Source organism: Schistocerca gregaria, chromosome 7 (assembly GCF_023897955.1).
Source record: "Schistocerca gregaria isolate iqSchGreg1 chromosome 7, iqSchGreg1.2, whole genome shotgun sequence".
NCBI classification, from domain to species: Eukaryota; Metazoa; Arthropoda; class Insecta; order Orthoptera; family Acrididae; genus Schistocerca; species Schistocerca gregaria.
In genome coordinates this window covers 275603187-275629947 of record NC_064926.1, presented here as the reverse complement: position 1 = coordinate 275629947, position 26761 = coordinate 275603187, and the positions used below count along the sequence as shown (strand labels likewise).

The 26761-nt window shown below is 40.6% G+C and overlaps 1 protein-coding gene across 1 annotated transcript in view; it reads right to left on the bottom strand.

Annotated features, from left to right (window-relative positions):
- LOC126281215 (katanin-interacting protein-like) overlaps window positions 1–26761 on the bottom strand; it is a 288539-nt gene that overhangs the window by 75587 nt on the left and 186191 nt on the right. Inside the window, exon 9 of the mRNA XM_049979962.1 lies at window positions 18857–18953. Coding sequence (XP_049835919.1) covers window positions 18857–18953 — 97 coding nt within the window. The remainder of the gene's footprint in view (window positions 1–18856; window positions 18954–26761) is intronic.

Genomic DNA, 26761 nt, shown 5'->3' with positions numbered 1-26761 from the left:
ATGCAGTATTCTGGACATGAAACTCATGTGGTGTATGTAAGGTTGCAGATTAATCAGTACCATATACGCCCTGAGCAGACATATGCAGCCTGGATCACAAGGTGTCTAATCTGGGTCATGATTGTCCAGTTAATGCCTGATCCCCAGGTTCAGACTAAGGGTTAGACCTCGTCTGACCCTTTTTCAGCCAGAGCTGTGCATATTGTGGAATTGCATGAGTTATCGTAGTTGCAAGGGACATCCCTTCTCATAACTGGCAGGTGGCTCAATTAATTGTCCTTGGTAAATGCCACTTGGTGCCACACAGAGTACTTGCCTCCTGCCAAGTTCCCATGTGTTGTTGTTGTTGACAATTCTGATGCAGTGGCATCAAGATACTGCCATTCTTCATATTCACATTGACCGCACTATTGTCATTCCTGCTCATAATGTTTTTCAGCTGCTTCATGTTGTTCTTTCGTCTGGTGAGCAAGCTAGCTGTGCTGCCCCAATTGTCACTTGTTGCATGTTCGACGAGACTGCCCACTTGTGGAGGCCATGTGTGGGATATGCCATCAAATAAGCCATTTGGCTCCTATTCGTGATAGCTAGTGGGCTGCAACTCAGTCATTAGATGCCATTGTGTTTCCACTGGACTCTGGAGCTGTCTCTGGTGCCTTGCATGTGTCGCCCTGGCATGTTTTGCTGATGTTAATGGATGGATGACCAGTTGAATTTCAAGTACACACAAGAGCAATGGTCAGTCTCATTAATTTAGTTATGTACAGGCTTTTGGGGTGCCCAGACTTGCAATGGCCACTACATAAAGTTTTTCTTATAGTAAATAGTGCATTCCTTTGTGGGGCAAGTCTCTGTCAGCTATACCTAATAGAAATCTTTAAAAGCAACTGAAATTGTTACTGGTCAGTTCACCATTGGAGAAAAATATTTTTGGGCTCGACACTTTTCTGATTTTGGCTTCCAGACAGGGAATGAAGTGCACTTCGTGTCTCAATCAATTCTCTTTCATGATTTTGACTCTTTAGGGTGGAGCCCATTGTTTGAGAATCCTTGGGTCAGGCAGGAAATTCTGAGGCATAGGTTTTCTTTAAGATGTTGGCAGTACTTAAATTTTGTCACCTCCACCCCATTCTCTTCTCCATGGGTAGTAAGGTAAAGGCTGGCTGAGTTGCAGCATTGGTTGGTTCAGGGCATTGTTTCTCTTATTTCATCAAGTAAGTGGGCCATCCCACTGTGGTGATTTTAAACATATGGTCTATGTGCTATGTGTTGCTCTTGTGCAACGCAGCTAGCTCTTTATTCGCACGAAGTAATGGCCTCTATCGACAGGGGATCTCAAGTTGATTCCGTATTTCTAGATTTCCGGAAAGCTTTTGACACCGTTCCTCACAAGCGACTTCTAATCAAGCTGCGGAGCTATGGGGTATCGTCTCAGTTGTGCGACTGGATTCGTGATTTCCTGTCAGGAAGGTCGCAGTTCGTAGTAATAGACGGCAAATCATCGAGTAAAACTGAAGTGATATCAGGTGTTCCCCAGGGAAGCGTCCTGGGACCTCTACTGTTCCTGATCTATATAAATGACCTGGGTGACAATCTGAGCAGTTCTCTTAGGTTGTTCGCAGATGATGCTGTAATTTACCGTCTAGTAAGGTCATCCGAAGACCAGTATCAGCTGCAAAGCGATTTAGAAAAGATTGCTGTATGGTGTGTCAGGTGGCAGTTGACGCTAAATAACGAAAAGTGTGAGATGATCCACATGAGTTCCAAAAGAAATCCGTTGGAATTCGATTACTCGATAAATAGTACAATTCTCAAGGCTGTCAATTCAACTAAGTACCTGGGTGTTAAAATTACAAACAACTTCAGTTGGAAGGACCACATAGATAATATTGTCGGGAAGGCGAGCCAAAGGTTGCGTTTCATTGGCAGGACACTTAGAAGATGCAACAAGTCCACTAAAGAGACAGCTTACACTACACTCGTTCGTCCTCTGTTAGAATATTGCTGCGCGGTGTGGGATCCTTACCAGGTGGGATTGACGGAGGACATCGAGAGGGTGCAAAGAAGGGCAGCTCGTTTTGTATTATCGCGTTATAGGGGAGAGAGTGTGGCAGATATGATACACGAGTTGGGATGGAAGTCATTACAGCATAGACGTTTTTCGTCGCGGCGAGACCTTTTTACGAAATTTCACTCACCAACTTTCTCTTCCGAATGCGAAAATATTTTGTTGAGCCCAACCTACAAAGGTAGGAATGATCATCAAAATAAAATAAGAGAAATCAGAGCTCGAACAGAAAGGTTTAGGTGTTCGTTTTTCCCGCTCGCTGTTCGGGAGTGGAATAGTAGAGAGATAGTATGATTGTGGTTCGATGAACCCTCTGCCAAGCACTTAAATGTGAATTGCAGAGTAGTCATGTAGATGTAGATGTAGATGTGTCATGGATTTCCATTTCATATCCAATTCTGCAGCAAGTGGAGTTGTTGGTGAAGTTGGAGGGGGAGAGGGGTGGGGGTGGAACACAGTATTTTTCATGTATCAACTTGTGCTATGCCTACAGGCAGTTGCCTGTACACAGTTTCTTGGACTTTCTTAGTCCTCAACAGCACATTTGTGTTTTACCCATCTCATTGTTACATTTTGGAAACTCAACTGTGCCGGTAATTTATCACCAGTATTTGAAGCAGCTGATACAAGACATTCCCTTCTGTGTCATTTAACTTGATGCCATCTGTGCAACTGTGCCTACATCGAAGGAGCTTTAGCAAAACCTTCAGTCAGTTTTCCAATGCTTTCTGGAGAATGACCTACATTGCAAGCTGGAAAAGTGCTGTTTTTTCTCTCTGAAGGTGCACTTTTTGGAACACGTGCTTAACAAAGAACACTTTGCTCCTACAGACAACTATGTCAAAGCCATCATCAAAATGTCAGCACCAAAGACCTGAAGAAGCTCCAGTCTCTTTTGGGCAAGATTCTGTATTATGCTCAGTTCATTCCCTGGGTCAGACATCTGTCATCTTCTTAACTGGGTCTGCAGACTGTCAATGAATTTTTAAGTCTGCCAAGCAATGTGTGTGCTGTGCCCAGCGTATGGTTTCTTTTACATTGGGTAAACCTTTAACCCTGGTCTTTAACACTTTGCAGTATGGCATTCATGCAGTTCTGTCCTATCAAAGCCCAAATGGCACCAAACAGTCGATTGCTCATGCATTTAATATGCTTACTGCTGTGTGGCATAATTATTCATAGGTGCAAAATGAGGCAGTAGGTATTAGTATCAGGTTTGAAATTTTTTTACATTATCGTGTATTGGGCAAGGTTCCTCCTCATCACCATCTCTTTATTTGGCCATTCATTCCAAGCTGCCAAACAGGACTACCCATCGATTGCTGTGATGCGTCCTCTTTCATAATGACTACTGCTATGGAATTCATTACCAATCCACAGCCCCGAATGCCAATACTGATGATGAAAAATCATGATTGCATCAGCTGCTGATCCATTTTTCCATAAAATCATTTCAAGTTTCCAGTTGGGCTGGCCGGGGCACGTCTCTTCCGGTGCACATCCGGCACGGCGTACATTTTATTTATTTCATTTTATTTTTCTCCCCTGTGTGATCAACACTGTGTTGTCCAGGAGGTTCTTATGCTTGCCTTGGGGTGGGGGTGGGGGGGTGGGGGGGTGGGGGGGGGGGGGTGTAATGTTGTTGACCAATCATCCCCCTCCACATTGCATCCTCCCATATTCCAGTTACTGCATGTGTCGCACTGGGGCATGATTTGTATGTAAGCACTGGCATGACATCATGTCTACCAGCAGGTGATTGACTGTGACATGGAACAATTGGTGCAGGCTTGCAGGGCCTGTACACAGAACCAGGCTGCACTGGCCCACTAGTTTTCTCCTTGGCTGATCGTGGAGCATCCTTGGAACATGGTGCACGTCAATTTCATGGGTTCAATTTTCGGCAGCATGTGGTTGTTGGTGATTGGAGCATTGCCCAGTTTCTCCTATATTGCCAAGTTGTCCTCCACATTGTCAAATGGCACTGTTCCCATGCTGTCCGCTATTTTTGGCACTGAGGGGCCCCCAGGATCCTCATGTCCAATAATGGTAGGCAATTTGTGTCGCAGGAGTTTGAAGACTTTTCCATTCACAATGGTATCCAGGATCTGACTACAGCGCAATTAATCCAGCTTCTAATTCAGAGGGGAGCATTTCATGTCTAAATTCAAGAACAAAATGAAGAAGTCCATGCCTGCATCTTCCCACAACAGTGTGTCGCCAATTTTTCTGGCTATATACTAGGCAAAATAGGTAAATGGCTGCAGTCCAGCAGACGTTTGCAGTTGCAGGAACTCTAGGTTTGTTGCACCCTGACTCGCAGGCCACGAACCACCAAGTCATACCACATTTTCCTCCCATGGCTGTTGTATGGGCCCAGTCCTTCAACCAGCATCAAAGGTGGCTGCTGGATGTTGTGGTGGGCCACAAAGTCAGCAATTGTTTGTGGTGGAGTTCAGTGGGGAGCAACTGACCAATCATGCCAATAGGTTGCGCCCATACCCTGCTGGGGCACCACCGCTATGGTCTTCTGTTTTGATTGGCGGCAGAGTTGGCCATGACATTGTTCCAGGGGCAGGCTTCCACTTGTGGCAGTATATCTCTGTGTTGCTGCTCCTACATGCCTTTGGCTGTCCTCCACTCACCTGCAACATTAGGCTCCAGTGTCTCGCACCTGAACCTGCCAATGTGGAGCCCATGGACTCTGGTCCACCTTCCTCCCTCCATCTGCCTCCTGCCCCCCTCACCGATGGAGGTGGCCTTGCCTCCTCTCCTGCCATTGTACCCCCCATTAGCTCAGGCTCAGCCTCCATGCTCTTCTGCCTTCTGGTGGAGCCAGTGGCTTCGCTGTTGCCTGTTCTCTTACTAAAAATACGTGTCACAATCAAGAGAGAAGCAGTTTGAAATATGTCAATTATTTGGATAATTGGATGTTACAACAGTAGGCATTAAAATTGTGCAAATACTGCACAACCAGTCAGTATGCAGCAAGAGGAAAAACAAGTGTAAGAATGCTAGAAAGCCAAATAATCAAACCTTACAATAACAGAAATTCTATAATGGAAGCAAATAAAAAAATTAAAAAAAATTAAGGAAAGAAACCCCTCTCCTGCATCTGACTGAGGCACTGTGCACCAGACATTTTACCTAACTTTCATGCTATCACATACAATAAACCATACACAGCTACACAGACATCCAAATGTGCCATTACTGACCACTATTTCTGTATCTACATCTACATATATACTCTGCAAACCACCGAGAAGTGTATGACAGAGGGATCGCCCTACTGTACTAGTTATTAGGGTTTCTTCCTATACCAATCACGTGTGGAACATAGGAAGAATGATTATTTAAATTTCTCTGTATGTGCTGTAATTATTTTAGTATCATCCTCACAATTCCTATGTGAGCAATATGTATTTAGAAGTCATTCAGTCATTCTTTGTTATTTCTACAAGGGCGTACCTCCGAATTTTTTATGTGAAAAGTCTTAAAGCTTTTTAAGTAAAACAAACATTACTAACATTCTACATCTGTATTCTTAATGTCTACTTATTGGCAGCACTCTCCCACGAGAGAACTTCAGATTGTAACATGTATCTTTGTGATGTTCGATGTAACTATTTTGTTGCGTGAGAAACACTGTGCTGTAATCAAATAACAAATTCGAAGATGTCATTGACACATAGCGCACCCTCTCATTCAGCAAGACAATGTCCGCCCACACAAACTGCTGTGACATCCAAAACAATCTGAGAACTTGGGTTTACTGTCACTAATAATCCACCATGCAGCCCCCCTTGGCTCCATCTGATTTTTATTTGTTTCCAAAACTTCAAGAACAGCTTCAAGTACTTCACTTTGACAGTGATGAAGTGGTGCAAACAGAGGTGAGGCTGTGGCCCCATCAACAAAGTCAAACATTCTACAGTGACAGTATCTACAAACTGGTATCTTGTTGGGAGAGATGTGTTTGTCATCAGGCTGACTATGTTGAAAAATAAACATGTACACAAGAAGAATGAAGATGTAGGATGTTAATAATGTTTGTTTTATTTAAAAAGCTTTAAGTGTTTTCAGATAAAAAATTTGGAGGCATTACTTTTCAGCACAACCTCATATTTTACATTCTTTCCTGTCCTGTACAACATTTTTCCCCACACTGGTTACCAAAAATGACACAGCTTTGATGTCTACTGTTGTAAGGGCTAACTATGCCATACTGCAACCCTTTCCTGGCACTCATACTTCTGTTAAATGTTGTACTCATGAGTCTACATGCTCACTGTGTACATTTTAGTGATGTGAGAGAAAATAAGTGTTCCAAAGTAAGTGCTGTGGCTAACCTGTGACATTTCAATATATATCATTCGCTCGATTGTTGTGTGTTTCACGTTTATTTACTCTTTTGTAATCCTGAAAATAATTGTAGTGAATTCTGTTCAGTGAAGTCTCTTGTTTTATTGAAGGATAATCATGGATAAATGTAAAGTGACTAGAAATCCTCTGAATGCTTTTAAGAAAAGGAGAAATATTGGAAAGCTGAATGTAGGTGTTACCACCACCGTAAACAATAAAGACAATAACCAAGGGTGTGAACCTAACCTTGCTGGTACACCTGCCCATTGGAATAAAAGCGAGAAAGACAGTACTTCACAGAGGAAGCTTGATTTAATTAGTGAAAAGTATGAATGTTTTATGGGAAAATCGGATGTGAATAAAATATCTGATATGTCAGTTTTCAACAGAATTTTTGTAAACTGTCTAAGATGTATTCAGAGTAATGAAGTCAGTCTGGAACTCTATAAAATATCACATGGGAATCGTCACTGAAATGGAACTGAAGTGTGGTAAGTGTTCATACATGACCACCTTTTGGAACAGTGTTGCAATAAATCCAAATGAAGAAAATGATTGAACACAAAATTAGATTTGTTTATGCCTTGCATACAATTGGTAAGGATACAACTGCAAGAGCAGTTTACTGTGGCATGACAAATCTTCCAAATCCCCCAACCAAGTTTACGAACTATAACAGATTTATAGGGTCTTAAGTATAAGATGTCTGTATAGAATCTTTGAAGCACGCTAGTGAAGAGGCAGTAATAAAAACCAGTGGTAATAGACACTTGACTGCAACATTCAATGGCACCTGGAATAAACAGGGACACACATCTCTTCATGGTGCAGTATCTGCCACCAGTATGTAGACAGGGAAAGTTTTAGATGTAGCAGTAATATCTAAATACTGTAGGTGTCCAAAAATTAAATAATAAAAAATAAATAATAAAGGTACACATGAAAATAATTGCACAGCTGGCTATAGTGGCAGTAGTGGAGGAATGGAAGTGGCTGATGTTGCTAGCATGATTTCAACATTCTTTCGCGTGTGATACGTGAATTACCTTGGTGACAGTGATTTGAAAAGTTTCTAACGTATTTAAGAACTGGAGCCATATGTGATGATGTTGTAGTGCAGAAACTTTAGTGTATTGAACATGTATAGAAATGAATGGGATCAAGACTTCTGTTACTGAAAGCTTCAAACAAAAAACAAAAACTCAGAGATGGTAAAGGGTTGGATGTGAAGGGAAGGTTAACTGACAGTGCAATTGGCAAAATACAGAACTATTATGGAATGGCTATTAGCCAAAACATAAACAGTGTCAATAACATGAAGAAGAATGTTTGGGCTCCCCCCCCCCCCAACCAATGAAAGTCCCCATCATTACTTGAGTCCCAAAGGAGAACACTTTTGGTATAAGTACAACAAGGGATTGCTAACTGGTGAAGTGTACACTCATAAACATAGTCTGCCTGATGCAGTAACAGAGGTGATTAAACCTGTTTTCAGAGACTTAGCAGCACATGAACTGTTGAGAAAGTGTGTTTATACAAAAACTAAAAACCCCAATGAAGGTGTAAATAGCATTATATGGTCATGAATCCCCAAGACTGTGTTTACTGGAATAGAAGCACTTCACTCTGGTGTGCATAATACTGTTGTTACTTTCAATGATGGCAATGTTGTACGGCGCAAAATACTTCAAAATATAGGAAAGAAGATAGGTTTCAACATGGTACGAACGATGCGTGCTTTAGACAAGGAATGTCTTTGGGATGTGGACAGGGCTGTAAGTAGGCTAGAAATACAAGCCAGAGTAAACAGGAGAGGGACAAAGAGGAAGCTGGAGGAGTTTGCAGAAGATGAAGATGTCGATTTGGAATGCACTAAAAAGGTCCAAAATTTGTCACTCGATTCCCAAAAGTTTTATATTTTCATACAAATTACATGTTTTCTCAGGATCTACCAAGCCAATTTGCTTCATATATTCATGAAATGTTAAACAGTCCCTTCCGCATAACTTGACACAGCTTTTTCCCAAGAAGCTGTATATTGTTGAATTTATCAACAAAACTGGCACAAAAAAGTAGTGAATTTACATTAAAATAGAAAAAAATAATCTCTAGTAACTGAATTTAAAAAAAAAAAAAAATCCCTGTGTTAAGTTGTAACCAACACTCCAATAAATAACCAGTAAAAATTTCAACTTCCCACCTCAAATACTTTCTGAAAAAACATGTAATTTATAAGTGCTATTTTAACATTGGAAAGATGGGGCTTTCCGGAGCTCATGAAGTTTCATTGGGGGTTGGAATGTTTGGCTCTCTGTGTGAAAGACTCAGTACAAGTACAGAACCACAGAATACTAGATAAATTTCTGTGCTGTTTATGAGTTGTGAAGCAATAAATCAGAGGTGAGTAGCTGCTTGTCATTTTTGTTTGCTGTTTCCATCATGACATGTTATAGATTAACAAGTATAAGATTATAGAACATTCCAAATAATTTGCCATTCATAACATGGATGTGCTGTTGACTTGCAGACCAGCACAATGAGAAGAATAAGAGAGATACAGGGTGTGACAAAAAGACCCCCCCATATTTCACAAATACAGATATTTAAAGATACAGAGAAACTACTTTTATTTGTAAACAACAAGTACAATGCTATTTTACATCAGTTGATTTAAAAAATTATGTCCAGTAAATGGTATCCTCCATTATAGACACATTGACAAAGTGTTTCCCAGAAATTATCCATGGCTCTTCATGGGGTGGGGCCACTATCTGAGCAGTTTTCTCCTTATGTGCTTGCAGGGTTGGGGAACAATTTTTGTACACTTGAGCCTTTAAGTGTCTCCAAAGAAAAAATCACAAGGTGATAAACAGGCTGACAGGTGACAGCAATGTCTCCTTGCAAAGAAGGAAGCCATTGAGGAAAAAACTCTCCAAATTTCTAGAGAACACTGAGAAGTGTGAGGTGTGGCTCCTTGTTGGAACCAGACTTCTCCCTCTTCGTTGTTCCCAAAAGTCTGGTTTAACTTGTAGTCCAGGCAAATTGGAAAAAAAAATGGGGGAAAGAATTTATAAAGTTTTGAAACTTTGGGAAAACACTCTTAGGGGATGTAGAAGTAAAAAACAGGAACATGCCCTCCCCTATTAGGGGAGCTTCACTGTCCCCCACCCCTGTTTGTAATTTATTTATTTATTTTTTTCAAATTTTACAAAGTTATCTATATGACAGAAAATATTTTTGGTGAAATTCTATTCAGAGAAGGTCAAATACACATTTAAGCTAGGTAATTAGTTTATGAATGCTCAAATTTGAAGGCAAAAAAAAGTGAAATTTCTTTTAAAACAGACTTTTATTTATATGGAACAATTTTGCTTTTACTTTATATTTATGCAACTTAAATTAATTGAATGAAAATAATTTTTCATGAAAGTTAAGAATTTCTATGAAACTAATCAGCAATTACTTTTGTTGCAATCAAATGTACAGCACGTAGACAATGAAAATACCGCAATATCTATTATTTGTTTGTTAGATATTGTGGTATTTTCTTTCTACATGCTGTGTATGTGTGTGTTTGGCAAAAGATTTGGATATATATACCATTCTCCAAATCTTCTGCCAAATCATTGCAAGGCACATTCATGCATCTTTGTCCATGACAGTTTTTGAACATCTTTGTGCAATGTAGGATAGCCTTCACACATCACACATCCGAACTTTCTTCTGCAGCCTTGAGTGCAGCAGCATGAAACCAGTAGCAGTATTTTCTCTGGAGTAGGTGGACATTTCATGTCAATTGAGGAAAGGGATGAGTTTGATTTCCTCCAGCCCAGTTCCTGGGATCCAAGTTGTTCTCCAGCTATAGCTGGACTTGTAGGAAAACTCAGTAAGAGTGAAGGTGTCCTGCATCAGTAGTGGGTGGCAAACAAGAGAGTATGACAGCATTGTTTGCCTAACCCACACATACATTAATACACTTAAATCAAATTGCATTTAAGTTGTCATCATCAGGACTCTCTACTGTTTTTGTGAAGAGAGAGAGAGAGTATCAATTTCTCTCCTACTTTTGCAATGGTATCTGGAGAGGAAGCAGGATCGTTGAATAACCATGGAATATTATTAAGTTGGAAAGGTTGCAGCTTTAATTTTCCAAACAAGGCTAAAATGCTGTCGCAACCACTTACTGCATGAAGAAACAGTATTGAATTCTTGGATTCATGAATGAGTGAGGAGTTGCATATATCTTTAGAACTAACGCCTTGTTCTGATGCTACCTTTACCTTCCTTCATCAGGATTATGTTTGTGTTGTCTGGAGCAAGAGCAGCACAAGAAGATCTACATTTTGACCTACTATAATCACTTGCTTTTGCAACAATTTCAACATCTGCATCATCATCTGCAATCCTGGTTTCAATACCAAAGCTGTCTAGTTTTTTTCCCACCTGTGCAATAAACACTTCCTTAGTGCTGAGGTTACTAAGAAAGGCAAACTGTGATTCAACACACAATGTCTCATCATTATAAAGAATTTCTCGCAAGGTCCGCTTAGCCGTTCACCTTTGGCATTCCATAGTTTTTATGTTCAGAGAACTTTCTGGATATCCATCAAATACAACAGCATCATCATCTTTATAAAGTCTCTGAATATAGGCTATTAATAGGCATATATTCACATCGACATGCCTTATGCACTTCAATCAGTCTAGCATTCTGAAGACGATTATGAGCCCCATCCTTCCTTTCCTTGCTGACGCATATCAGAGTTTCCAAGCCCTTCATCACTATTGATGTCTCTCCTTTCGGAACAGATTTACCACAAATAAAACATGTAGTAGGGTCCAGCATTATTGTTTTCTCAGTTCCGACAAAAGAAATGACACTAAGTAGAAGCACTACATAACACCAGAAACTGATAAATACTGTCACAAAAACATAACTCCCTCACACTACTTTGACAGTTTACAACATTAACTCAACTAAACTGGACACTGGGTAAGAAGAAATGGCAGCGGCACTAGTGGTAGGGGAGCACTGAATGAATGGGAAGAAGAACTTGTTTTCATTGTTGGCACGAACTCCTGATTTCAGCAATACTGATCACAAAAGCAATATCATCAAGCAGAACATATAGGCTATGAAATATTTCCATATACTTAATTATGCTTTTCATTTAAATAGTTTGCTAAGTAACAAAAACTGCAAACTATTACGTTAAAAGAATTCTATTCCAATTCTTAAACCTCACATACCATTTCTATAAATGAAAAGATGCACAAGATCTTTTTCATGTACAATTTTGCGAGGAATATTTACAAATAACAGCTCTATTCGAAAAATGAGCTGTTTTGTGTATAAATTTGAAATATGGTACAAACTGACTTTTGGAGGTGATAAAAGGGGGACGGGCCTCCCCCCTATGAAGGGGAATTTTTCTGTTTCTTATTACTACGCCCCATATGAGTATTTTCACGAAGTTTCAAAACTTTATACATATTTCCTCCCATTTGCTGATTAGTAATTTGCCTGGGGTATTAGGTCTCTATCACATGTCAGTAGCAATTTGGATTAACTATTACAATTACACCATCTTATTCGAAATAATATGGAACCCCACACACCAAATTCAGTTACGGCGCACCAAAATCTCACACAATGGCTGTGAAGTGGCCATTTGGAAAAGTTTCTGCGGGGATCTGTCACCCAGTAAAGGAACTTTTGTTTATTCACTGTACCTGACAGGTGGAAGCGGGCCTCATCATAAGAGATAAAAACAGCGATCCGAAGAATTTCCTAACACACAGCTCTGTGAATTGTAAATCTCTCTCAATCATTTTGTAGGGATGCATGTAGAGATCTCTATGCAGATGGTGCTACCATAAAATCCCAGGGCAACTGAATGTTTAAGTGGTGAATGCTTTGGAGATTACTGGACGGATGCTCTCACATGTGCTACATTTTCCAGCATTATAACAGTTTGAGACTGGCCAGTAGATTTTCTTTTCGGTGCAGAATCAGAGGCTCTAAAGTTTGATACCCAAAGTCGAATAGTTTTTCTATCAGGAACAGAATCATGTCAGTCAAATTCAAACTGGATGTGAAATGTTCACTGAGTAGTAATCACAGAACAACCATTACGAATATACTCCTCCACAACAAATGGTTGATGGTCACCTAGCCAAGCAATTGCACCAGCTTAAAATGGTACAATATCAATTGACACCACCTCCACAATAATAACACCCAACTCACACAGTGGTGTCACCAAATTCTGGAAGTCTTTTTGCCTGACCCTGTATATAAGCATCTGGACAAAGTTCTTAGTCAGAAACAGAACTCCCACACATTCACACAACTTTGCCACACACACATGACTACTGTCTTTGGCGTGGCCTGACCTGATCATCAAATTCCTATCTCTGGCTGGAACCCCTCCTTGCACAATGACAATCTGTTCAAATACCATCAGTCACAGTTCTCAATAACCTGGTACTGCAAACCTGAATCAATCAGGCCCGAATCTCCTTGCACTACCTCCCCTCCATCACAAAAATTCCCCTGCTCTGAAACCCAAATTCATGCATCCCATCTCCCAAACTGATACTCTTGCCCTTCAGGAACCACAGCAGCACACACAACAACACCCCAAAAACTGACCAGTCAGTTCATTTTATATTCCACCTTGATTATCACTATCAGCCACCACTACAAGAACATCCACCAAACCTCCTACGCAGCCCCTCATATCTAACAAAACATACCTTGCAGACTTCCTACATTTACCACACCCTCGGAAACTCCCTCCCACCACCCTAAATAATCCACAGCCTCATGAGACTTGCAACATAGTGGTGAATCTCTCCTCCAAAAGCCTCAGTCCTACAAAAGCATCAGTCCTTTTCAAAGACATTACCTTTTTCCCTACTCCCCAAATTCAGTCTGCTGCTCTGGTTAAAGACCTCCTCTCCCTCTCCCAGTCCCTTCAGTGGAAACATTACAACAATAGCCCTTGCACTCAATCGAAAACCATTACAGAATCCTGCATGACCCAGATTACTCCTCCAGCCAACCTCAATCCATCCCCACTGTTCTCAAGTCACCCCCTGTTAACTTTCCAGAATTTCCTAACACCAAACACTGTCTCACCATCATTCCCCAAATCCATCAACATGGAAACCAACCTAACATTCACAGAAACAGTGTCAATTCACAATCAAAAAACTAATCCTCAATACAAACAAAGGCTCCATCACTGTGATTATGAATCAGCTCACTGAGGAACCCACCAGCTGTCAGATACACCCTCCTACATGCCCTGCCACAGTGACCCCATCCCAGAAATCCAGAAGGATTCCTAGTCGCTCCTCAAATCCTTCGGCCCATCCCAGAACCATTACATGAATTCTACATTTTGTTGATGTAAAACCAGCAACCTTTTGATTTCATGGGGAGTTTACTACACATTTGCAGTATACTTACTGGTTTCAAACCGAGTGGTTCATTTTAAAAATTAGCAATATGTGCATCACACAGTGATAGTAGATAAATGTCACAACATAAACATATATATGGTCACTAAACAGTGCAAAATCACTGACTTGTATAGTGAGCACATGTAAATTGCATCATTTATCTACCATCACTGTGTGATGCGTCTATTGCCACTTTTAGATGATTTTAAGGAGTTTTGCTATTTGGGGAGCAAAATAATTGCTGATGGTCAAAGTAGAGAGAATATAAAATGTAGACTGAAAATGGCAAGGAAAGCATTTCTGAAGAAGAAAAATTTGTTAACATCAAGTATAAATTTAAGTGTCAGGAAGTCGTTTCTGAAAGTATTTGTATTGAGTGTAGCCATGTATGGAAGTGAAACATGGACGATAAATAGTTTGGACAAGAAGAGAATATAAGCTTTCGAAATGTGGTGCTACAGAAGAATGCTGAAGATTAGATGGGTAGATCACGTAACTAATGAGGAGGTATTGAATAGAATTGGGGAAAAGAGAAGTTTGTGGCACAACTTGACTAGAAGAAGGCACCGGTTGGTAGGACATGTTCTGAGGCTTCAAGGGATCATAAATTTAGCATTGGAGGGCACCGTGGAGGGTAAAAATCGAAGAGGGAGACAAAGAGATGACTACACTAAGCAGATTCAGAAGGATGTAGGTTGCAGTAAGTACTGGGAGATGAAGAAGCTTGCACAGGATAGAGTAGCATGGAGAGCTGCATCAAACCAGTCTCAGGATTGAAGACAACAACAACAACAACAGATGATTTTCATTAAGATCAGGCACTTCCACTGCAGCCTCAGTGATTTGTAATTTCAGAGTCTCTCCCTTGAGTCTGTCTGTCTTCTCAACTCCACCACCTCCTGCACTCATGCCTTGTAAATGCTTCCTTAAGTTTGTAAACCCAACCACCAAGAATACCACATTGCATTCGGTTACTGTGCCCCAACGAGAGAATCTCTGGCCTTATGGACCGACACCTTCAGCCTGTTCAAACAAATTTCAGGCCTGCAGTCTGCTGTCAATTAATTCATTGCATGATGTTTTGACTGGGCACCTGCCAGTCACCTTCAGGTGAGCCATCGAAGAGTGATGAATGCTTGCTCTGTTCCATCCTATGTAATGCAATACCAGTATTCCATAAATGTCTTAAAATTCAAGTTGACAAGTGGATCACACTTCATGTCAACAGTGCCCTCACTGGTGGAATCTCAGAACACAACTGTCCTCTGTGTTATTGCTTGCCGCAACTGTAGGCATACTCTGTTGTCTTTGATTACAACAAATCGTGGAGATGATGGGGTTCCATGCACTGTCCAACTGGTAGCCGCTATCACAGTTTATCAGACTTTTCTGTCACGTGTATATCCTTAAATTCTTTAATAATGGTTTCCAAAAAAGAGGTAGCTGTGGTCAGAATCACAGTTCTATCATACTCCATTGAATGCCAAGTGGAAATACAGTGTTCGGCAATAGTAGACTGGCTTGGTTGCAAAAGTTGAGCCTAATGTTGATGTTCAGTCCAGCATGTGGTCTGTTCCACGTAGGCTGACAAGCTATTTTGTAAATTCCTGCCTTCCACAATAGTAAGTAACCTTCACTGATCTCAAAAGGTCTGCAATCTTAGATGGTGGATGGAAAATCACTTTTACTTGAAATTTACTGAGGATTCAGACTATTTTAAATGAAATGCTGCCCACAAAAGGAAGAAGAGCTAAAGATTTCACCAGTGTTTTCTCCTCTACATCCACTTCCTGATTCTTAATTTCTACTGACAATGCCCAGTTAATCTGCTACGGGAATATCCATTCTTTCTAAACATTGTCTTAGGTTAGCAAACTCTTTACGTAAACTATCTAGATCTGAGACAGTGTGACCTCTGGGTATGAGTGTTTCAAGCACACTCATAGTTTGCAACAGGTGATGACAACTTGATGCTTGAATGGGTTTCCGATAAAGTGAATGCCAAATAGAACATCATTCTTTTGTCTAACCTAGACATACATGAAAGGCACGCAACCATCTTTCTCTGCTTCCACGATGAAGCGAACATTGTTATGAATGGAGTTGAGGTGGTGAAGAAACTCTGTCAATTTAACTTCTCCACGAGGCCAGCCTATGAACATATTATCCACATACCTTCAAAATATAATCGGTTTAAGGGCAACTGAATCAAGTGCTCTCTCCTCGATATCCTCCATAAAAATGTTGGCGCCAAGCTAGACAGAGGTCTGCCCATGGTGACATTGTCAATCTCCTCAAAATATTCTTGGTTGAACATGAAGTATGTTGAGGATAGAACACGCTGAAACAAAGCAGTGATGTCCACCTGAAACTTTTCCGTCCACCATCTGAGACTGCAGACCTTTTGGGATCGGTAAAGAATGACTTGAAATTGCGGAATGCCAGAATTTACAAAATACCTTGTCCGTGTGGTATGCCTTACATAGGATATACCACAAGCACTGTGAAAGAATGCTGTTCTGAACATCAATGTTGCACTCACCTTTTGCAACCAAGCAAGTCCGCTATTGCTGAACACTGTATTTCCATTGGATTCAACAGAGTATGGTAGAAATGTGATTCTGACCACAGCTACAACTTCTTGGGACTTCATTATTAAAGAATCCATGGAAATATGCCTGGCGGAAAATCTAATAAACCGTGATAAGCATTTACCAGTTGAACAGTTAATGGAACCCCATCATCTCCACAATTTGTTTTAATGGAAGACAATAGAGTGCGCCAACAGTCACGCGAGTGGGAACACAGAGGACATCAGAGTTCCACCAGCGAGGGCACTGCCACCATGAAGTGTGGTACATCTGTCAACTTGAATTTTGACAAATGCACAGAATACTTGCAGCGTGCTATATAGGGCGGAATAGAGCAAGTCTTCATCAGTCTTCAATGGCTCATATGAAGATGACTGGCGGACACCCAGTTGAAATATTGTGCAATGAATTAATCGATGACTGGCCACAAGACAAATTTGTTTGAACTTTGAATTCAGCAGGAAAATTTTAAAATTCGCCTCCTGTCTATTACCGGTAACCTACCCTTCTATAAAAGACACTAACCATTTCCTTCACCGACTCTCTTCAATACCTAATCCTTTAACACCAAGTGCCTTGTTCATCACTGCCAATGCCACCTCCCCCTAAACCAACGTTCCAAATGTGTATGGCCTTGCTCCTAAAGAACACTACTTTCTCAATGGCTGACTGACTCCAACCTCTTCTTCATCACCATGATCAACTATATCCTCACCTACAATTACATCTCCTTTTAAGGCTTTACCTACAAATAAATCTGTTGTACAGTGATGGGCACCCACATGGCACCATCCTATGCTAAGCTACTCTTGGGTCATCTAGAGGACTGCTTCCTAACCATCCAGTATCCCAAACCCTCCACCTGACACAGATTCACTGATGACACCTTCATGATCTGAACCAAGGGAGAGGACACGCTGTCCACATTCTTCCACAACCTCAATACCTGCTCTCACATTTTCTTCACCTGATCGTCCTCAGCACAAGGCACGTGCCTCGATGTCGAGCTCCACCTCAAGGATGGATATTCAACACCTCCACCACACTGAAGCTCCACTTCGATAGCTGCACCCATTCCACACCAAAAAGTCCCTTCTGTACAGCCTAGCCACCAAGGGGCACTGCATCTGTTGTGACAAGCAGTTCCTCTCTAAATATGCCAACAGTCTCACTGAGGCCTTCACAGACCAAAATTACCCTCCGAACCTTGTCCAAAAACATATCTCCTGTTTCTCATCTCACCTGTCACCTGTCATCTACCCACATACCCACAGTCTGGCCACACAGGAGCACTCTTCTCACGGCTCAGTACCACCCAGGACTGGAGCAACTGAATCACATTCTCCAACAAGATTACCTCTCATCCTGTCCTGAAATGAGAAATATCCTCCCCACCCTTCTCACAGTGGTATTCTGCCACTCATCCAACCCAGGCAATAACGATGTCAGCAACCTACTCCACAACCCCTCTGTTCATGGCTTATATCTTTGCAACAGACCCAAATACTAGACCTGCCCCATACATCCTTCCACATTTCCTGTCACTGGTATCTCCAACTGCATCAAGGGCAGGGCTACCAATGAAAGCAGCCATGTGATTTAAAAACTTAGCTGCAACCACTATGCTGCATTCTCAGTGAACATGACTAGTAACAAGCTGTCTGTCTGCATAAACAGTCACTGCCAAACTGTGGCCAGGAGACAGCTGGACCATCCAGTTGCAGAAATTGCCACTCAACACAATGTGCTTCACTTTAAAAATTTCTTCACAGCCTGTACCTTCCCGACAACACCATATTTTTGAACTGTGTAGTTGAGAACTCTCTCTGCATTATATCCTTTGTTCCCGCAACCAGCTTGGTCTCAACCCTCATTAGTCTCTGTCCTCCACCTGCCTAACCCCGTCCCTGCTCCCACCACAGTGCATACATACCTTCTATCCCACCAACGCATCTACAAGTCTTCCCCCCCCCCCCCCCCCCCCCTGCCCCCCTCCCAGTGCAGCCTCCAGGTACTGCAGCTATTAGCTACTTTTGAGGTATCGTAGTGTAGTGTATTATAGAACATAGCCCATGAGTCATGAGTAGACATCTATCAATCTACTCTTCCATACTGATGTTATTCCACAATATCTTCAAATTTTTATTCTAGAATATCTATTATTTAAGGACATACTGCATGACCACATGCCTTGATTCCTATTCTCTCACAGTACAGAAACATAAACAGTAAAAGAAAAATCACAACAGATTTAAACATCACCTTTTACAGATTGAAGTGCTTTGTGAGCTCCTCTTTTTATCTCCAGTTTGGCCAAAGATATAAAATTCTAAGCTGCTGAGTGGAATGGATGCAATCATACCTGTATATATCTGGTGATGGTATACTGCAATGCAAATAATGTGGCTCCATATAAAGAGCTTCACCACCGTCATCAACCACCTCCAAGCCAGTGAGACCTAAATAAAAATAATATTCAATTATTTGTTAAAATATTTTTGTGAATGATGACAAGTGAAGGTAGGTAACATTAACACATGCACAAGAGCATCTATGAAGAACATGTCACATTGAAAGTGCTCTAATGAAATTATGTAGGACCAATGACTACATCTCAGCTGTTTACTGGTCCTTATTATTCCATCCAGTGTGATGTGTTTCTGGTATAATACCTATTTTCAAACACATGAACCAGAACAGGAGCAAATGATAGCAGAGCTTGTTCCTGTACTTCCAAATATTATCAAATGAGACATTAACTATAAAATAATGCAGTAAGACCCCGATTTTATGTTCCCACATTTTACGTTCTCCTGCTTTTTACATTCATTTTTGTGTGTTCCAACAAAAGTCCTATTCTCTGAATACCATGCTTCCCCTCAATAACAATACCACATTTTAACATTTCTCATAGTTTAAGTTTCCTTTGATGTTATTACAGCCTTTAATATTGATCTTCATACAGATTTCTGCAAAAAGTGCATCATATTCCTGCTCAATGTCTGCCTTGGAACAAAGCAGAAAATGCAGACTAGTTATTGCTCATGTAACGTAGCATTATCATGGTAAGAAAGATTTTCATTTTTGGCATGTTGCGCCATGGCTGCCTATATTATAGGTTCATAGTCAATGGAAGGGTGGGAAGCATGCTGAGTCATTGCCTTACTGATAATAACAATCACAATAGTGACTCTAGCAACAACATTCTTTCTGCTCATTTTGTTGTATTACAACAGCTTTAATTTAATTTCACAGTCATTTACACAAAAAAAAAAACACTGCTTTTGAAGATGGAGATCTCTACAATGGTCTTTCAAGCGTTGTTACTTATGCACAAAATACACTAATCCATACTAGGAGCAGAGTCATAAGTTGGTGCGGCTTGATGTGAGATATCAACGTGCCTCCTCAAGATTCTCAACATGATAACAATTTACACCCTCTTCCTAACCCAGGACATCCCTGAATGGAGTGACCTCCTTGTTGGCAACAAGCTGCAAATTTCGTGCCTATCATTCTCTGGGTGTGAAGCCTACCAACTTCAGTGTTTTAACCTACATTTTGCTCCCAGTTTTATTTACTATAATTTCATAATGATTATCAATAATAAGTCTCATAAAAGAACTCCAATAACTTTTTAAAGTGGGGTTTCATGTTTTATTTACACCACTGGATATGATCGGAATGAAGAGGGAAACACACACGTGCATTTCTGTGTGTCAGAACCCAGCCACAGCCTTTGTGATTTATGAAGGCAGTGGTTAAGTGCTAACACGCACAAATGTGTGAAACCAAATTAAAAAGATATCAATGTTGTAATGTGAGACTTATTACTGACAATCACTATAAAATTATGGTAAATAAAACCTCTAACCAAAATTGATTAAAACATTAAAGCTGAAAGTCTTCATAAACAGACAGCAACAGGCACAAAATCTTCAGCTTTCAAGTATTTTACACATTCCTGCATTTTATACTTTTTTGAGTCAGCCCACTTGAAAAGTGTAAAAAGGGATATTTACTGTATCTAAAAAGTAGCCAGTCATGTCTCAATACAGCATGCATCATTTATGGTGTTAATCTAATGTCACAAAATCACTAGATTTTATGCTTCTAAATTTTCTCCTACAACAAACATCTTAAAAGGAATTAATTGTAATGAAGTGAATCAATATCACGATTGATTTTGCCTAATGACAGACCTGTGTTATTTAAGATACATCAAAGTAGATGTTTGCTGTGAACACTAGATAAACATTTTGATGTGTAAGTATTGTAGGTGTTCATACACTATTTTAAGAGTGAGGAAGTGTTCCTTACAGGTAATAAAATAATACTTCTTTCCAAAGGCGGTTTGGGGAGTTAAGTCAAAAATACAGAAATGTGAACATCATAAAAAAGTTGACATATTACCAGTCATGTCAGAAAAACAATATTTTAAATTATTTCTATTATGTTATGGGAGTTTTAGTCCACTCCCACATAAAATGAGAGTTTAAAATGTATTTTTTTAACTGTAGAATGTTGGTCAAAAAATATCAAATGATCTCTGACAATAAATAAATAAATAAATAAAACTTAAATATTTAAGTTGTCAGTTTTAGCATGGATGCATAGGAGTTAGTAATTTGTTTATCACTTTTTCATTTCTCAGTACGATTTTCTATTCTGTACATACCGAACAATATTTTAAATTATTTCTACTATGTTGTGGGATCTACTAGTGGTGGTCATTTTTGGCCCACTCCCACATAGAAGAAGAGTTTTAACTGTATGTTTTGAACAATACAAAGTTGGCCCAAAATTGTGAAATTTTTCCTAGCTATAAGAATAACGTTTACAATGTCAGTTTTAGCATGGACCACAATGAGTTAATAGCTTTTTAAATAATTTCTGCACCTCTCTTTATCTTTATGACTTTACATTCTGTACCTGGTACACATGACAACTACAAATGTGGTCAAATGAATGAAGGTAGTACAGATGAGTATGAAGACAAAACACAGTTCAGAATGATTTTAATAAACAATCAGGAAGCATTGAGAAAGATCATGTGACCACCTCCCCAATATGCCTGATGAGAGCCACTCTCTCTCTCTCTCTCTCTCTCTCTCTCTCTCTCTCTCTCTGTCTGTCTCTCATGTTTTGCATTTGATCCAGGACAGTCAGGTTAGGTCAACTGTCTCCACTGCCTTTCATACTTGAAATTCTGCTAAAAAGCAGATATCCTTAGGCCGTCTACATCTGACTCTGTCGTATGTTTTATTCCTGCATCTGCCTACCTCTTCTAGTTTGATTCTGCTCCAGGGCAGACAAGCTGTCTGTAGTATCCTGGGATAATGAGAATCCTAGTTCCAACTCAGATGTCATCATGGTGACCACACATACACTGTCATCATGGCCAATGCTAGGGTGCACTGGCAAAAAAACCATGGTCACTTATAGTGATAACTCACTTGAACCTTGTCCTGCACCAGGAGGCATTCACAACCTGTATGGGGGAGGGGGGCTCTGAATTTAGGAACCAGCAACATCCATGTCAAACCACTTTGTATCATCTAGCAACATCATGACATTGGCTGGCTAATAGAGAATACCTGCCATACTTGGGACTTTTATATTACCAGATTCCTACTTGGAAGACTGTATTATTAGCATACAATGAAATGGCTATGGATCTCTGGACTTTCTTGTTAAACTGTCGAGTATGACTCTGTTGGGCTTAGACATGACATGTACAAGTTATGACCTTACCTGTACTGTGTTTCACTGTTGAATAAACCAAGTGTTCACCAAGAACTGTCAAATATTTTAGTGCACTGAGGACTCTACTTGCTGGTCGACATGACACAAATCCTGCACTCTGCCACCAACACAGTGCCACCATGGAGCTACCATTCTTGAAATTGTCGCAACTGCAGCTGCAGAAACAAGCTCAGCAGCTGCAGCAACAGGCTGAGCAACATGCGCAGCTACAAGCAACACAACAAGCAGTCTTAGAGCATAAAGTACTGCTCACTGCCCCTTCAGTGCTCTTATTTGCTATTTCAACTTTCACACCTGAGGACGAAGACTGGGACAGCTTCCACTGCAGGCTTCTTCTGTGCTTCCAGGCATGTAATATAATGAATATTATTACCCAGCACAGTTGGCTTCTCTCAACCAACCCGAAGTTGCTGTCTATACTTTGTAAAATATTTTCTCTTGTAGTGTCTGGGGTGCTACCTTTTGCACACATTTGTAGTATGTTGTCTTCCTGTTGTGAGCAACTGTGTCACTAATCACTGCTAAGTTAAGAGGTTTTCAGTGCCAAAAGCAATTCTTCCAAACTTATGCAGCTCAGGTGGTGTATTTAAAAGATTTCTCCAGAAGGTACCATTTTAGATACAAAAACTCTGCATCCGTGCACAGAATTTTTAATGTGCTATGCCATAATTCATTACAATCCTGGTCATGAAGTAATATTCCAAACATTGGGATTAGAAAATCCCATACTAGGTGAAGTTCTTGCAGACACTAAAGCTTATGAAATCTTCATGTCAGCACACCATTCATTCGACGAACTTGTGCCTACACCTTCCCACTACCATGAAACTGATCAGGACAAATATGTCTCCCTGCCCATGGAGGTACTTGTGTGAGCAGAATTCAGTGAATTTGTCAACATACATCAATACTGCACAGTTCTGTCAATAGGAGCTGTTATGCAATTAGAGTATATACTTTGCTTAGTGATACAGTTCCTGCACAGCAAGCTGCATAGGTTTTGTGGCTTTCCATCATCGTTTCTTTAGGCTTTCTCATGCCCATGGCCTTTTCCAAGATGTCAAATGTGATCACTTTGGTAAAATCAATCATACAGCCAATATCTGTCACACCACACCTTCCAGGCTGGTCCAGTCCTGGTCACTGTCACTACAATCAGTTCACACTCAACATGAGTAGTTCCACATAACAGTGTAGGCTGTGTGGGGTAGCCGCACAGTCTGAGATGTCTTGTCACGGTCCACGCAGCTAACCTCATCAAAGGTTCGAATCCTCCCTCGGGCATGGGTGTGTGTGTCGTCCTTAGTGTAAGTTAGATTAAATAGTGTGTATAGTGTGTAAGCTTAGAGACCGATGACCTCTGCAGTTTGGTCCCATAAGACCTCACCACAAATTTCCAATTTAAACAGTGTAAACATGACAACAAGTAATTCACATGGCTCCACTTGGTCATGAAAAGACCTAAGCAGATCCTTCTCCATTTTACCATTATTAAGGTAGCTATTCAATTTCAAAATTTATATAGGTGCCTTTGTCTTGTTAACTGGCAAATTTACATACAAAAAACATGGCGCACAGCCCAGCAAAACTTATTGCATAATGACTCCATTATTATTCCGAGTAAAATATTCTGTTCCACGGTATTGATGCAATGCAGATGTAACTCTCATGTAATCGCTCCTTGTTTGTCACTTCTGCCTGAGTGCAGAACGTTTTTGGCTGAGATATTTTTCAAGCATTCTGTTTTCAGATCAATCACAACGTCCACAATAATTCACAAGGCATTCCCTTTCTCACTTTTAGGTGTTGCGTGATACATTTTCTTCTGTGTTTTATGTCAGCCTATATACTATTGTACTGCACATATCACACACGAATCCATAGTGACACCAATGCTCTACCGTACTTGCCATATTCCTGTCACTATCTTTGCAAATACTTGATTACCTCCAGCAGCAACAAATTCTAGTCAGTGGGCTACATCTCAAGCGGCAATGAAAAAGACCCCAAAGGACAAACTGTGCTCATTTATGGTTTTTAACACACCATTGTATAGTATAACTACAATCAACTGCCTTTTGGAATTGCTAGCGCCCTGACAATTTTCCAGCGATACCTCGAACAAAGTATCAGTGACATCCACAATTGTTGCAGTTACTTGTTTGATACAACTGCCAAGGTCCGTACATAAGTGGAACTCCTTCACAATTTGTACCTGCTCTTTACCAAGCTCCTGCAGAATGGTTTGAACTGTAATTTGGGTAAATGTGAATTCTTTAAGTGTCAAGTAGCATACATATATGGGAAACATCATTAGAAGTGGACACTTAGAACTGATGTAAAAACATATGGAAGCAATAACTCATTTACCCACACAACCAAACCTAAGTAGCTAGACGTTTTCTTAAGTAAAGTATATTATTACTCTACGTTCATACCTCAGAAACACGAGGATACTAAACCTTTAAACAGTCTCTACAGAACAGGATTCATTGTACAGGCACCTGTCAGGCAAAATTAGAAGCTTCAAAAATAATCCTTAAAAAGATCCCCTGCTTATTTATGTTTTATCCTGCCCAACATCTTATCTTAGCCACTGATGCCTCACAAAATGGCATTGTAATGCGTCTGCCCTTCAAAAATCCTGATGAATCTGAACAACCTACCAATTATGCATCTAAAACTCTGAACCCAGCCATCTACAGCCAAACTGAGAAAGGAGCTCTTGCCATTGTTTTAGGGATTAAAAATTTCATACATTCTTACAGGCAACCATATTCCATTTACTAACTGACCACAAATCACTCACTGCATTTTCCAGACATAAATCCAAGATTCCTGATAAAACAACCCAATGGCTTCTTTTTAAGCAAATACCATTCTATAACGGGGTGTAGTTTGTGTTCTTGCCAGGGATGATTACATGAATATTTTGTCAGGATTTGTAAGCGGTGGGTCCTTGAGGTACAGCAATACGTGAACACAAGAAGTAAGTTTAAAATGTTTTATTAACAAAGGCGGATTATACAACATGCATGCTATGCGCACCCATCATCACTGTGTCTGACATCCTAACACTAGCTAATTACGATCGTATCGAAAGGCTCCATGGTAAGCTAAGAAGAGAGACATATTCGTGCCCGAGGCCGCGCTGGTTAATACAGCGCTCTGCGGGACGGCGACCAGTCACATACTCTCCGTCGCAATGCAGCCAGACGCACGTCTACTGAGCATCATCAGCATTCCAGATAGGCTAGCTGGGAAGCGCGTGTTAACATACCACAGAGCTGCATGCAACCCGTAGACCCTTACATCACTCTCCCCAGAGAAAAAGGGTAACCATAGGTGGCTCAAAATGACCTCTATTTCGCTCTTTGTGACATCAGAAGGCATTGCAACATGTATTTCATTTGCAGACACAGTAACATTCAGTACAGAGAAGCATGCATTCAAGGTGACAATTTCATACATGACAAATGCTGTTGACAAAAGACCAATTAATAAAAGCAATAAAAACACAATATGACAATCAACCCCCCATGAACCATGGACCATGCCGTTGGTGGGGAAGCTTGCGTGCCTAAGCGATACAGATGGCCGTACCGTAGGTGCAACCACAACGGAGGGGTATCTGTTGAGAGGCCAGACAAACATGTGGTTCCTGAAGAGGGGCAGCAGCCTTTTCAGTAGTTGCAGGGGCAACAGTCTGGATGATTGACTGATCTGGCCTTGCAACATTAGCCAAAACGGCCTTGCTGTGCTGGTACTGAGAATGGCTGAAAGCAAGGGGAAACTACAGCCGTAATTTTTCCCGAGGACATGCAGCTTTACTGTATGATTAAATGATGATGGCATCATCTTGGGTAAAATATTCCGGAGGTAAAATAGTCCCCCATTCGGATCTCCGGGCGGGGACTACTGAAGAGGACGTCGTTATCTGGAAAAAGAAAACTGGCGTTCTACGGATCGGAGTCTGGAATGTCAGATCCCTTAATCGGGCAGGTAGATTAGAAAATTTTAAAAGCGAAATGGATGGGTTAAAGTTAGATATAGTGGGAATTAGTGAAGTTCAGTTGCAGGAGGAACAAGACTTCTGGTCAGGTGAATACAGGGTTATAAATACAAAATCAAATAGGGGTAATGCAGGAGTAGGTTTAACAATGAATAAAAAAATAGGAGTGCGGGTAAGCTACTACAAACAGCATAGTGAATACATTATTGTGGCCAATATAGACACAAAGCCCATGCCTACTACAGTAGTACAAGTTTATATGCCAACTAGCTCTGCAGATGATGAAGAAATTGATGAAATGTATGATGAGATAAAAGAAATTATTCAGGTAGTGAAGGGAGACAAAAATTTAATAGTCATGGGTGACTGGAATTCGTCAGTAGGAAAAGGGAGAGAAGGAAACATAGTAGGTGATTATGGATTGGGGCTAAGAAATGAAAGAGGAAGCTGTCTGGTAGAATTCTGCACAGAGCATAACTTAATCATAGC